The 13799-nt window shown below is 39.8% G+C and overlaps 1 protein-coding gene across 2 annotated transcripts in view; it reads right to left on the bottom strand.

Annotated features, from left to right (window-relative positions):
* sik3 (SIK family kinase 3) overlaps positions 1-13799 on the bottom strand; it is a 361914-nt gene that overhangs the window by 54012 nt on the left and 294103 nt on the right. For both annotated transcript variants that reach the window (XM_059956807.1, XM_059956806.1), the window contains exons 10-13: positions 7486-7563; positions 5606-5715; positions 4352-4508; positions 993-1148 (exon numbers count right to left, since the gene is read on the bottom strand). In XM_059956807.1, the coding sequence (XP_059812790.1) occupies positions 993-1148; positions 4352-4508; positions 5606-5715; positions 7486-7563 (501 nt within the window). The remainder of the gene's footprint in view (positions 1-992; positions 1149-4351; positions 4509-5605; positions 5716-7485; positions 7564-13799) is intronic.

The following is a 13799-nucleotide window of genomic DNA, read 5'->3' as shown; positions in this document are numbered from 1 at the left end:
AAATAAACAGATATTTTTAAGTTCCACCATGTTCCTAGCTGTGTAGATCTAACATTTTTATGTAAATAATAATACAAGCTCTTCCTGAGCAAACACACAAAATGCTGGAGGAACTCAGCCAGTCAGGCAGCACCTATAGAGGAGAATAAACAGTCAAAGTTTCAGGCTGAGACCCTTCATCAGGGTCACACCTTGGCTCAAAACACCATACAGCACTGCACCACAGAACCAGGTCCTTCTGCTCATCTAGTCTGAACCGAACTATTATTCTGGCTGGTCTCATCAACCTGCACCTAGGTCATAGCCCTCCATACCTCTCGTCCATGTACTTATGCAAACTTCTCTTGAATGTTGCAATAAAATCTGCATCCACCACTTCCACTGGTAGCATGTCCACACTCACGCCACCCTCTGAGTGAAAGAGTTCTTTTTCAGTTTCCCTGAAACATTTCACTTTTCACTCTAAAGCTATGATCTCTAGTTCTAATCTTGCGTAACCTCAATGGGAAAAGCCTCTTTCAATCTTATTGATACCTATAGGTAAGCGACCAGAACTGCACACAATACTCCAAATCTGGCCTCACCAATGTCTTATAGAACTTCAACATAACATCCCATCTCCAGTTCTCAATACTGATTCATGAAAGCCAGTGTGCCAAAAGCTCTCCTTACAACCCTAACTACTTGTGACACCATTTTCAAGGAGTTATGAATCTGCATTCCCAAATCCATCTGTTCTACAATACTCCCCTCTGCCTACCACTCACCATGCAAGACCTATACTGGTTTGTCCTACTGAAGTGCAACACCTCACACTTGCCTGCATTAAATTCCATCTGCCATTTTTCAGCTCATTTTCTCAGCTGTCTAGATCTTTACTAGCTGTCCTCACTGTCCACTACACCTCAATCTTGTGTCATCTGCAAATCTACTGATCCAGTTTACCACAATTTCATCTAGATCATTGATCTAGATGACAAAAAAAAACTTACTGGATTCATGGTGACCAAAGGTGAAGGGCCTCTTGGACGTTTTAGTAACTGCTGGGCGTGCAACTGGATGTTGGCTCCACCATCAGAAGCACGACGGCCGAGAGGTCCCATACCATTTAGCAATTGTAGAGTTGGAGGTTGAAGTAAGGACTGTTCCTTAAGAATTCAAAAGAGAGATGCAAGAACATATACACATCTACAGAGAATTAACATTCTGTTCACTGAATGATGGTAACTTCCTGACTAGAAACAGCAATAAACTATAGTAACTTACCTTAATTACCTTTTTTCAATAATAAATTTACATTAGTCGATGTGAGAATGAATGGGTGAATTGTGTAATTGGAAATCAATTCAATATCAGAGTGGAAGGTAATAAAACACCACAGGAAGCAAAAGCAAAGAAACGGAGGACAAAAAGATAACAAAGATTACAAATTAAATGTATACAATGTATGCAAACTCTGGAATGTGGGTTATTGCGCCGTGGCTTTATTGCGTTCACTCTCCAGAAGTGGCTGCGTGACCTTGGCTTTACTAGAAGAGAGATCAAGTCAACCAGCATGGCTGTAGCTGAGGTAGCAGAGGCAGGATCATCATGGGTGTGGACTAAGTATGTCCAGAGGGACAGATAGTCAGACAGTGTATCCATCTTTTGTAAACTCTTCAGTAGCTGCATAGACACCTGAAGAATAGACTATCTGTTAGATGGAAGCGACCAACAACTCTGATAGAGGCCGATGCCAAGTTGTTAAGCTCATCGGTGGGAGGTGGTGCTTTAGCACTGTTGGCCCACCACCTCAAGGGAGTCTTGATCATAAGCGGGCCGAAACTCCTGAAGACAGGTGGCAGATCAACTGATGATCCCACTGATGATAGCACAGGACAGTTAACATCTTAGTCCACGTGTATTTTCAATTCATTCTGCTTGGTTACACAGAGGAATTTGCTCTGTCGCTTGCTTTAAACGTTTTCAGTTACACTACTATCTCTGGAGAAACAAACTAACAGGATTCCAAAGGTTGCTTCAATCCAGCCAGAACATTATAGGCAATTAAGAGTCATTCATGCTAGTGGGTCAAGAGTTGCATTTCGGTCTTACAGCATGAGGATGGAAGTTTTTCTTCTATGATGGTCCTTCATGAATGCATGTATTAACAACAACCAGTAAATAATTCTCACTTATTAGTGCTAACATTTTATTGTGGATTTACTCAATTACTCGAATTCAAATTTCCAAGCTGCCCTTTGAACTAATACCTTAGGTTTACAGCTTGGACCTCAAAATGCCATTCCAGTAACTTAACCAATAGGGCTACATTGAACTTTATTTAGCAGCTCTGAACTAAACAGCCCCAGGACTGCATCTTGCCATGCCCAATTTGGAAAGCATGAAAGTGATTGCCTCTTAAAAATTATAAACATGATCTTAATCAATTAATATTTGTGCATCACTACAAAACTGATCTGTGCTGAAAATACTGTAAATGTGATATGCACTCAAGCTCCACTTCTCTGATATTTGTTTTATACAAAGAAAATTACTAGCAATCAAAACATTTATAGGATGCTTCATTTTGGAAATGGGACTTTTATCAAATTTGATTTATTAACATTTCTGCCAATTAAAGGTCCAAAATCTATGCAGAAATACAGTTGTTGGATTGTAATCTTTTTCTCTCTAGAAAGATGATCAAGTATTTCACCATTAAGAATGAAGTGGCGAGTTTTCATCTTGTATTATGAACTCATCATTTAGGTTGACATCTGCAATTATCATTTCTTTTTCTTCCCTAGAATTACTTCACTAACTAATATTCTTTGCAGTTTATTAGACAATAGGTCTTCCTTTGCAAGCGTGAAAGGAGTTGAGGAGTTTAATTCCCAGAATGTTTCCTACTTTTTATTGGGATAACTCTGAGAATCACTGCCCAATGACCATTTAATGAAAAGGAACATTGGGGGTGGTATTGAGAACCTCATGACAAAGGAAGTACATTCCCTCACAAACTACCCTCTACACATCCCATCAGCCATAACCTTCTTCACCCTTGGAGTCTGAGGTTCCCACACTGGTCTCACTAGTCACCTCAGAACCTTCAAAACTTGGGTGGAAGTCATTTCAATCCCAACATGAAAAAATCACATTTATTCCTCTCATTTACACATATTCACAAATTACTGATCCAAATTCCACAATTCAATGACTTTCATTTATTAAATCAGTTATGAAACTGATATTTTAAGTTGTGTAATTTATACCTGAAAACCCTGCACATACTTGTTGTATTTCTAAGCTCCTCATAATGTCTATGTTGACTCCTGGATCTGTTCACATGATGAGAGATTTCCATTAATTAAATTAATAATTTGCATGGAGTTAAGATGTCGTCAAGTGGCTGCCTCTTCAACTTTGTCTACGGAAACAGCTTAAATTCCTCTCTTTAATGTCTCTCCCCCCACCCTCCTTCAAGGTGGATGGGGTTCTATCGAGGTCCCTGATCTGAAATGGCACTCTAAACTCCTTTTTTTCATGGCAGATGAGTTCCCGCTCCTGGAGTCTGCCAGCCAGCCGTTTTCCAACGTTCTCCAGGCGTGGCTTGAAAGATGGCACTTTTGGGGTGTGGCCCTCTGGATGGCCAATTCCAGGCTGGTGGTGCCAACTGAGGCATTGTGGGAGAAGGAGCATCAGGATTTTGCTGCGGCGGATGTGCAGATGGAGGTCTCTGTAGTTGAGAGCTCACACTCTCTCTTACTCTCTCACTTTTGATGGTGGGGAGAGTTTGCTGCTGATTCTCGAGTCAGAGAATCTCAGAATAAAAAGTGATGCGGCAGACTCTAACACCATAGCAGCGACTGTTAGTCTGCCCTTTCACAGTGACATATCTCTGCCCCTTGTTAGTGAGAGAGCCTGTGGCATGACAAACTGTTGGGTAAACAATAGTTTTTGCTGACTACAGATCATGGTCTCACTTTGGGTGCTTTGCTATTGCTTGGTGGGTGGTGGGGGGGATAGGGGAGGTTGATGCTTTGCTGCTGCTTGCACGGATGAGGGGGCTTTGGGGTTCTACTGTTTTTCTGTTGTTCATTCTATTGGGGTTCTTCTGGTTTATTTTATGGATATCTGTAAGACCAAATATTTCAGGTAGTATACTGTATACATTCTCTGATAGTAAATAGAACCATTTGAAATCTTGTGACTGAGATTTCTGGTTACAGAATGTCTAGAGTCAACAGTGACAAATGGTTGGAGCTTCCAATGTGGGGACATGACTGATATTTGGCTCAGGGACTGTAGGAGTATTTCAGTTAAACCTCGTCTATTACTTACTAATAAATTTTAAGTAGAGGCATCATACCTTGTACTCCAATTGTGTGGCTGGCTGTAAATTCTGCGTGGGAAGCATGTTCTGTATTAAATTAACATTTGGAACAACTTGCAGGAAAGGAGCCTGAGGCACGGTACGTGGAAAACCAGGCAGGTGGCATTTCTGCAGATCTTCTGGAACTTCAGTTCTGCATTATTAAACAACCAGAATTTTATTAATTATAATTAGCTTTATTATTTAATTTCTTTATACAGTAAACCACGTTCTTCCAAAGCTGGGAATTTAAATTATATTGAGCTTGCACAATAGTGGTAGCCTCATCAAACAATCTAGACATCGGTGGCAAAGAGTGAGCATCTGTAACTTGTTTTTCTACTATGATTTGAGGAGAAGGACGGGTCTGTGGAATCACACTGGGTTTTATCATGTCCTTGTATTGCCTATCGATAAAAAAAAATTTGCTTCAAAGAATCTTTTGATTACAGTTAATCTTAGGAAACGTATGCAATTTTCCACCTTCATAGCACTAGGTCTTCACATTCTGGCAGAGCACACTGATCTGATTATAACTGGAATCTTTCCATACACATTTTGTGCTGCACCAAGTTCTGCTTTATCCACTATACCACTGGGGGCACTGTAACACCATCTTTTAAAACATGAAAGCTGCAAGTTTTCTAGCAAAACTGTTTAACTCTTAATTTATAAAATAACATAACAGAAGTTCAAAAAGTAGTTTTCAAATTGTGTATTCTATCCCCATTGTTCGAACTCTCCAGATCCTGAGAAATTCCAAGTATATCAAATTTATGTATACCTGTTTATGCACTGAAGCTAATTCATATCCAAGGAAAGACAACCTCATTTACCTAATTTTCCAGTCAAGTGCAATTCCCATTCTATACAAATTCCTTTTCCCTTTCTTCTTGCTCTCTCAACCTCAGTTGCTGTACAATTTCTATATCTGCACAGAAGTTTCATTTGTATTGTTGAACATACATCTCCTAAAACATCAAGTCTAAAAGTAAATTTAAGATGCATATTGCATAAGGCTCTCACATTTGCTATATCCGAAAACAATAAATGAGGAATGAAATCACCTTCCCTCTCGATAATATGTACTTTTGAATCTTATCACATTTCCCCCCCAAAAAAAGAGTCAGTCAGTCTTTACTTTGGAATGAATACATTCAGTGTGGATTAAATTTAAAAGTGCAGCCATCCAATTTTATTTTTTATACGTACTGGTTCTGTAGACAAAATTACTAAAATGTTAGTACCAACCTAGGGTCAGCAACTCCAACAGTATGTCTTCTCATGGAGAGATATCGTGCCAACGCTTCTGGTGATGGCTCTTCACCTTCATCGCTATCAAGATTCATGTTGCCATCAGTCTAAGGAGGTAATGTAACATTACATGTGATAAGTGGCAATCATAACAAACTCCACTGGCATTATTCTCCTTCATCACAATCAAGTTGAATCTGATATTTCAATTCTAAATCAAATTTAGATTTGATGGAATAAAATCTCAATCTTAGTAAAGAATCTCTGAATCTATAAATTTTGTTAATAGGAGTTAATAATGCTTCAGAGATCCTCTCAAAATTCTATTCTAATTAAAAGTAATACAATTAAACAATTAAACAAGTAAATTAAATAATTAGACAAAATCGTAAGAATGTAGCTTCTTGCAATGACTAACTTGGAAAATACCACGGCAATGGTAATTTAATTGGAATTAGAATTATAAGAAATAATAATAATTTAGAAGATTTTGATTAATTTGTTTGTAAACCCACACCCAACCTAAAACTATATTAAGTTAACATTTAAAAAAATTTATAATATGCCTTATCAACTACACTGAAATGATGTTCAGGTATTATCCATTTTCAAAACTCTGCACTCCATTTCTTAAATAGTTAATAACATGCTTGGGTAGAAAATGTCTTTGCAGTGAGTAAGGTATGAATGAAAACCAAATATTCCCATTATAATATAATATAACTGATCATCACCTATTATAAAATCAAAACATTTTCGCATTAAAAAGGTCATGGCACCAAGAAACTAATGAATCTACTTGAGATATGTCAGACATAAAAATGTAAAATTCTTGGTACATAAAGAGAAAGCTAAAAAGGGATGAAGAAGATTTCTAAATTTCATCAAAGGCTGATGGTATCCAGCCAAGAACAGCATTTCTGCCACATTTTCTGCCCATGACAGAGTGGCGGTCACCTGCCTTAAACCACTGCAGTCCATATGGCAAAGTTACTCCCACATTGCTGTTAGGTATTTAATTCAGAACCTTGATCCAGTAATTAGGTAATTCCAATACATTTCCAAGTCAGATAGGGTGGGGCACAGGAGGATAAGTTGCCAGGGATGATTTTCCCAAGTCTTGACTATGGGAGAAAGATGCCATAAAAGTTGTGTTGAGCTGGAAAGGGAATTTAGTACATGGTAAATACTGTTGTAATAGTACATTCTTACTGGAAGGATTTAACATACAAGTAGATGGATAAAGGATCAATTAAGCAGATGTATTGTTCTGGATGGTGCTGAAATTATTGAGTGTTAGAACAGCACTCATTCTGAAAATTAATGATTATTCTGTCACATTCCCTTTGTGTAGCTCGTAAATAAAGAAAATGTTTTGAGAAATCAAGTGAGTCATTCACTACAGAACATTCAGCCTCTGAACCCTTCCTGTCACAAAGGCATTCATGAGACTGGTCTGGTCAAGATTTTGGGAATATTCCAATAATTTCATGACAAGAGGTGTGATGTTCATATGTCAGTTTTACTTTTTTTGTCAAAATCTAAAATTTTGGTCACTGGTTGATTCTACTGACGATCAATAAAAGAAACCTAACACATGTAATTGCTGTGTAACAAATATAAAGACATTTCAAATAAGGTAATCCATGACCAATAAACCTGTTTATTCATAACAGTGAAGCTTTGTGAATTTTTCTTATTCTTTATACACATGAAAGAAAGAAACATGTATTTCATCAAGATAACTCAATTAATTCTAAGATTTTTCAATATTATGCAAGTATGGGTAGCACTGGAAGTAAATGTTCAATGACTCAATAGCAGAGCAGTAAGTATTTATCATAAAACATCCAATGATGAAAACAGTCATGACTGACCTGCACTATCTGGTTCTCCGGATTGATGAGCTGTACCTGTGGCACATTCAGACTTAATGCGTTACCTGTCTGCTCAGTCTGGTTGATTGACCATAGGAAAAACAGAAAAGAAGAAGTCAGTTCCTTCACACTGTAAACCTCTACATGAAAGTAAAACTATTTCATATCTAAAGACTTCAGTTCAGCTACCCATGAAAACACTACCTTTAAGGTACAATGGACAGATAACAACTGGACAATGATGAACAAGGTAGCAATGCAGTCCATAAAAAAGGCAAGGACTTATGACTTTAAATGGCACAAAGGAAGAGTATGATTGATAAAGTTTAAAAAAGACTCAGTGAAAGAAAACAAATACTCTTTTAAAAAAGAACAATGCTGACAAACAGTAAGTATATATAACTCAGTCAAGGTAAAATACTTGGTATGCTCCCTCACCTGTGCCCCTCTGACCCTCAACACAGGTGCCCCTCAGGGCTGTGTCCTAAACCCCCTCCTTTACTCTCTGTATACTCATGACTGTGTCACCACCCACAGCACTAATCTGCTAATTAACACGTACAAACAAGCTGGATGAACTCAGCAGGTCGGGCAGCATCCGTTGAAACAAACAGTCAATGTTTCGGGCCGAGACCCTTTGTCAGGACTGAAGAAGGAGGGGGCAGGGGCCCTATAAAGAAGGTTTGGGGCACAAGTGAAGTGTTGCCTCACCTGGAAGGACTGTTTCCCTCCGCAACTGCTTGATCCACATGTCCCTCCCCACAGATCTCCCATCTGGTACTTATCTCTGCAAGCTTAAGTGCTACACTTGTCCCTACACCTCCTCTCTTACCACCATTCAGGGCCCCAAACAGTCCTTCCAAGTGAGGCAACACTTCACTTGTGAGTCTGCTGGGATCATCTATTGCATCTGGTGCGGACTCCTCTACATTGGTGAGACCCGATGCAGATTGGGGGACCGCTTCATTGAGCACCTCCTCTCCATCCGCCACAACAGACAGGATCTCCCAGTTGCCACCCATTTCAACTCTGCTTCACATTCCCATTCGGAAATGTCCATACATGGCCTCCTCTACTGTCATGATGAGGCCAAACTCAGGTTGGAGGAGCAACACCTCATATACCATCTGGGTAGTCTCCAGCCCCTTGGTATGAACATCGAATTATCCAACTTCCGGTAATTCCCTCCCTCTCCCTTCCCCCACCCCACTTTCACTCTGCCTCCTCTTCCAGCTGCCTATCACCTCTCTCATGATTCTGCCTTCTTCTACTACCCATAGTGCTTTCCCCTTACATTCCTTCTTCACCTTTCCTGCCAATCCCCTCCCTGCTTCCCCTCCCCCACCCCTTGACCTTTCCTCTGATTGGTTTTTCACCTGGCACCTTCCACCCTCCCCCTCCTTCTTCAGTCCTGACGACGGGTCTCGGCCCGAAACGTTGACTGTTCGTTTCCACGGATGCTGCCCGACCTGCTGAGTTCATCCAACTTGTTTGTACGTGTTGATTTGACCACAGCATCTGCAGTGTACTTTGTGTTTAATCTGCTAATTAAATTTGCTGATGACACTACACTGATTGGCCTAATCTCAAATAATAACGAAGCAGCCTACAGAGAAGAAGTCATCACCCTGACACAGTGGTGCCAAGAAAACAACCTCTCCCTCGATGTCGCAAAACCAAAGGAGCTGGTTGTGGACGACAGAGGGAATGGAGACAGGCTAACCCCTATTGACATCAATGGATCTGGGGTCGAGAGAATGAACAGCTTTAATTTCCTCGGCATAAACATCACCGAGGATCTCACAAGATTACATATCAGATGTGTGGTGAAAAAGGCACAACAGCACCTCTTTCACCTCAGACAGTTGAAGGATTTTGGTATGGCCCCCCAAATCCTACGAACTTTCTACAAGGGCACAATTGAGAGCATCCTGGCTGGCTGCATCACTGCCTGGTATGGGAACTGTACTTCCTTCAAATGCAGGACTTTGCAGAGAGAGTGGTGCAGACAGCCCGGAGCATTAATAGATGTAACTTCCCACTAATCCAGATATTTGCAAAGACAAGTGTGTTAAAAGGGCCCATTAGGATCACTGGGGACCCGAGTCAACCCAACCACAAACTGTTTCAGCTGCTACCATCCGGGAAACGGTACCGCAGCATAAAAGCCAGGACCAACGGGCTCTGGGACAGCTTCTTCCACCAGGCCATCAGACTGCTTAACTCATGCTGACACAACTGTATTTCCATGCTATACTGACTATCCTATTGTACATAACGTTTATTATAAATTACTACAAATTGCACATTGAACATTTAGACAGAGACGTAACATAAAAATTTTTACTCATGTATATGAAGGATGTAAGCAATAAGGTCAATTCCAATTCAAAATAGTACAAAATTTGCAAAGTAGAAACAGTCTTGAAAAGAAAATTATGTGTGGAATTGCTGTATGTGATTCCTCACATAATTATACTCGAAATAACCTAATATCACACAGAAGTTGCATTAAAAGGGCTACACATTTGTCCTGCAACAATATCCAAGCATTAAGAGTAAGAAAATAGAAACTTCTCACAGGAATAAATTACATGAGTACTTGTACAGCAGATATTCAGAATTATATTTATTCAAACTTACCTCATTCATTAACCTAAAATATAATTTAAAATGTTTAAGGTAAAACCAATAAAAAAGAATGTACGTCTGCTTAACTTAAAGTTCATAATGTACATGCAAGACCACAGATAAGCTGGTTTAATTAATGGTACCATGCCAAAAAATAAAACAATACCTAACTTTAAAAAAGGGTAGAATATAAAGATAAATCATAAAGATAGATCAAAGCTTTACATGCTGAAATGCCTAAGGTATTGATGGAACAGATAAGGTACAGTCGTACGTCATTTTACAGTGAGAAAGAAAGCAATAATGATAGAACCAAATGGAAATTCTAATTTAAAGGCTTAAATTTAAACATAATAAAAACTTTTTAAATGGTTAAAGTACTAATTTGCTGAGCTTCTGATGATTCAAATGCCTTTTTCCCCCAAAGTTGCTATGCTCTTATGACACAACATTCCCAGACATATTGATAGTTAAGTCTACGGCCATCTGCTATTTTGTAAATAATATGTTTCACGGACAGAAAAATTAATTGTTTTGTCAAGGTCCTTCATTATAAAAGAAATGAACCACACCAAAACTTTATATCTGGCATATGAAACTATCAGATATTATTTATGTCTGACATGTGACAGTACACTTATTCTTTTAATGACACAAAATTAAGCCACACAACCAAATATTACTTTAATCAAACAGCACAAAAGCACCTCAGATGTCATGGTTGAGCTGTACCTCTCTTTATTTTAGAAAACTGTTTCAAAAAGCAAAAGGAAATTGCAGATGCTGTAAACTTTAAATAGACACAGCAAATACAGGAAAGACTCAGCAAGAGTGGTCAGGCAGTATCTGAAAAGAGAAAGCCAGAGTTAATGTCTCATGATGATGACCTTTCATCAACTCTGATTCTGTGAGGTCACTGACCTGAAATCTCAACTCTGTTCCTCTTTCAACAGATGAGTGCCTTACCTGCTGAATCTTGCTCAAATTTTTGTTTTCAATATTGACTTTTTGCACATTGATGGCTGTACAATGACTTTGCATCATAAAAAACACTAATATAGGAATTACATCTCAGCAATATGAAATAATAAAACACCTTAAGTCAATTGGTTGGATTCAAACAGGGAGTGAATTCAAAAATCAGAGGTGCAAAGGGACTTGGGAGTCCCAGTACAAGTTTCCTTAAATGTTAACTTGAAGGTTGAGTTGGTAGTAATGAAGGAAAAAGCAGTGTTAGCCTTCATTTTGAGAGAATATAAAAGGGAGGATGTAATGTTGAGACTTTATAAGGCATTGGTCAGACCGCATTTGGGGTATTGTGAGCAGTTTGGGTATATTTAAAGTTCTTGATTAGTAAGTATGTCCAAGGTTACAGGGAGAAGGCACGAGAATGGGGTTGAGAAGGATAATACATCAGCCATGATGGAATGGCATAATGGACTCAATGGGCTGAATGGCGTAACAGGAAGAAATCCACCAATGATCACAAACGCCTGTGAGGGAACTAGCCGCTTTTATCCTTACATACCAATATTTGGTTTCAAATACCAGAGAAACTGAAGGTGCTGAAATAACTAACGGGGCACAATCATTACATTGTTAGACTAGCAACCAGAGGACTGACTATTAACCCAGAGGAGAGTCTGAATTTATATGAAAGTTCAAGTATAGAATCATAGAAAACCTACAGCACAATATAGGCCCTTCAACCCACAATGCTGTGCCGAACATGTAGTTACTTTAGAAATTACCCAGGGTTACCCACAGCCCTCTATTTTTCTATGCTCCAGGTACCTTTCCAGGAGTCCCTTAAAAAAGACCCTATCATATCTGCCTCCACCACCATTGTCTGCAGCCCATTCCACGCACTCACCACTCTAGTAAAAATCTTACTCCTGACATCTCCTCTGTACCTACTTCCAAGCACCTTCAAACTGTGCCCTCTCATGTTAGCCATTTCAGCCCTGGGAAAAAGCCTCTGATTATCCACACGATCAATGCCCCTCATGATCTTATACACCTCTGTCAGGGTCACCTCTCATCCTCCATCGCTCCAAGGAGAAAAGGCCCAGTTCACTCAACCTATTCTCATAAGACATGCTCCCCAATCCAGGCAACATCCTTGTAAATCTCCTCTGTACCCTTTCTATAGTTTCCACATCCTTCCTGTAGTGAGGTGACCAGAATTAAGCACAGTACTCCAAATGGGGTCTGACCAGGGTCCTATATAGCTGCAACATTACCTCTCAGCTCTTGACTCAATCCCACGGTTGATGAAAACCAATGTACCGTATGCCTCCTTAAGCACAGAAACAACCTGCACAGCAGCTTTGAGTGTCCTATGGACTCGGACCCCAAGATCCCTCTGATCCTCCACACTGTCAAGAGTCTTAACATTAATACTGTAGTCTGCCATCATATTCGAGCTACCAAAATGAACCACCTCACACTTACTTGGGTTGAACTCCATCTGCAACCTCAGCCCAGTTTTGCATCCTATCGATGTCCCACTGTAACCTCTGACAGCCCTCCACACTATCCACAACACCCCCAACAATTGTGTCATCAGCAAACTTACTAACCCATCCCTCCACTTCCTCATCCAGGTCATTTATAAAAATCACCAAGAGAAGGAGTCCTAGAACAGATCCCTGAGGCATACCACTGGTCACCAACCTCCATGCAGAATATGACGCGTCTACAGTTTCTCTGAGCCATTCTGTGAGCAAGCCAATTCTGGATCCACAAAGCAAGGTCCCCTTGGATCCCATGCCTCTTTACTTTTTTCAATAAGCATTGCATGGGGTACCTTATCAAATGTCTTGCTGAAATCCATAGACACTGCATCTACTGCTCTACTTTCAATGTGTTTAGTCACATCCTCAAAAAGTTCAATCAGGCTCGTAAGGCACGACCTGCCCTTGACAAAGCCAAGCTGACTATTACTAATCATATTATGCATCTCTAAATGTTAATAAATCCTGCCTCTCATAAACTTTTCCATCAACTTACCAACCATTGAAGTAAGACTCACTGGTCTATAATTTCCTGGGCTATCTCTACTCCCTTTCTTCAATAAGGAAACAACATCTGCAACCCTTCAATCCTCCAGAACCTCTTCCGTCCCCATTGATGATGTAAAAATCATTGCCAAGAGGCTCAGCAATCTCTTCCCTCGCCTCCCACAATAGCCTGGAGTACATCTCATCCAGTCCCAGAGACTTATCCACCTTGATGTTTTCCAAAAGCTCCAACACATCCTCTTTCTTAATGTCCATATGCTCAAGCTTTTCAATCCACTGTAAGTCATCCCTACAATCGCCAAGATCCTTTTCCGTAGTGAATACTGAAGCAAAGTATTAAGTATCTCTGCTATCTCCTCTGGTTCCAAACACATTTCCACTGTCACGTTTTATCCTCTTGCTCTTTACGTACTTGTAGAATGCCTTGGGGTTTTCCTTAATCATGCCCGCCAAGGCCGCTTCTGGTTCTCCTAATTTCATTCTTAAACTCCTTCCAACTAGCTTTATAATCTTCTAGATCTCCATCATTACCTAGTTATTTTGAATCGTTTGTAAGCTTTTCTTTTCTTCTTGACTGGATTTTCAACAGCCTTTGTACACCACAGTTCCTGTACCCTACCATCCTTTCCCTGTCTCATTGGAACATACCTATGCAGAATG

Source organism: Hypanus sabinus, chromosome X2 (assembly GCF_030144855.1).
Source record: "Hypanus sabinus isolate sHypSab1 chromosome X2, sHypSab1.hap1, whole genome shotgun sequence".
NCBI classification, from domain to species: domain Eukaryota; kingdom Metazoa; phylum Chordata; class Chondrichthyes; order Myliobatiformes; family Dasyatidae; genus Hypanus; species Hypanus sabinus.
Note: the sequence above shows the minus strand (reverse complement) of the source record. Positions and strands in the feature narration are given on the sequence as shown.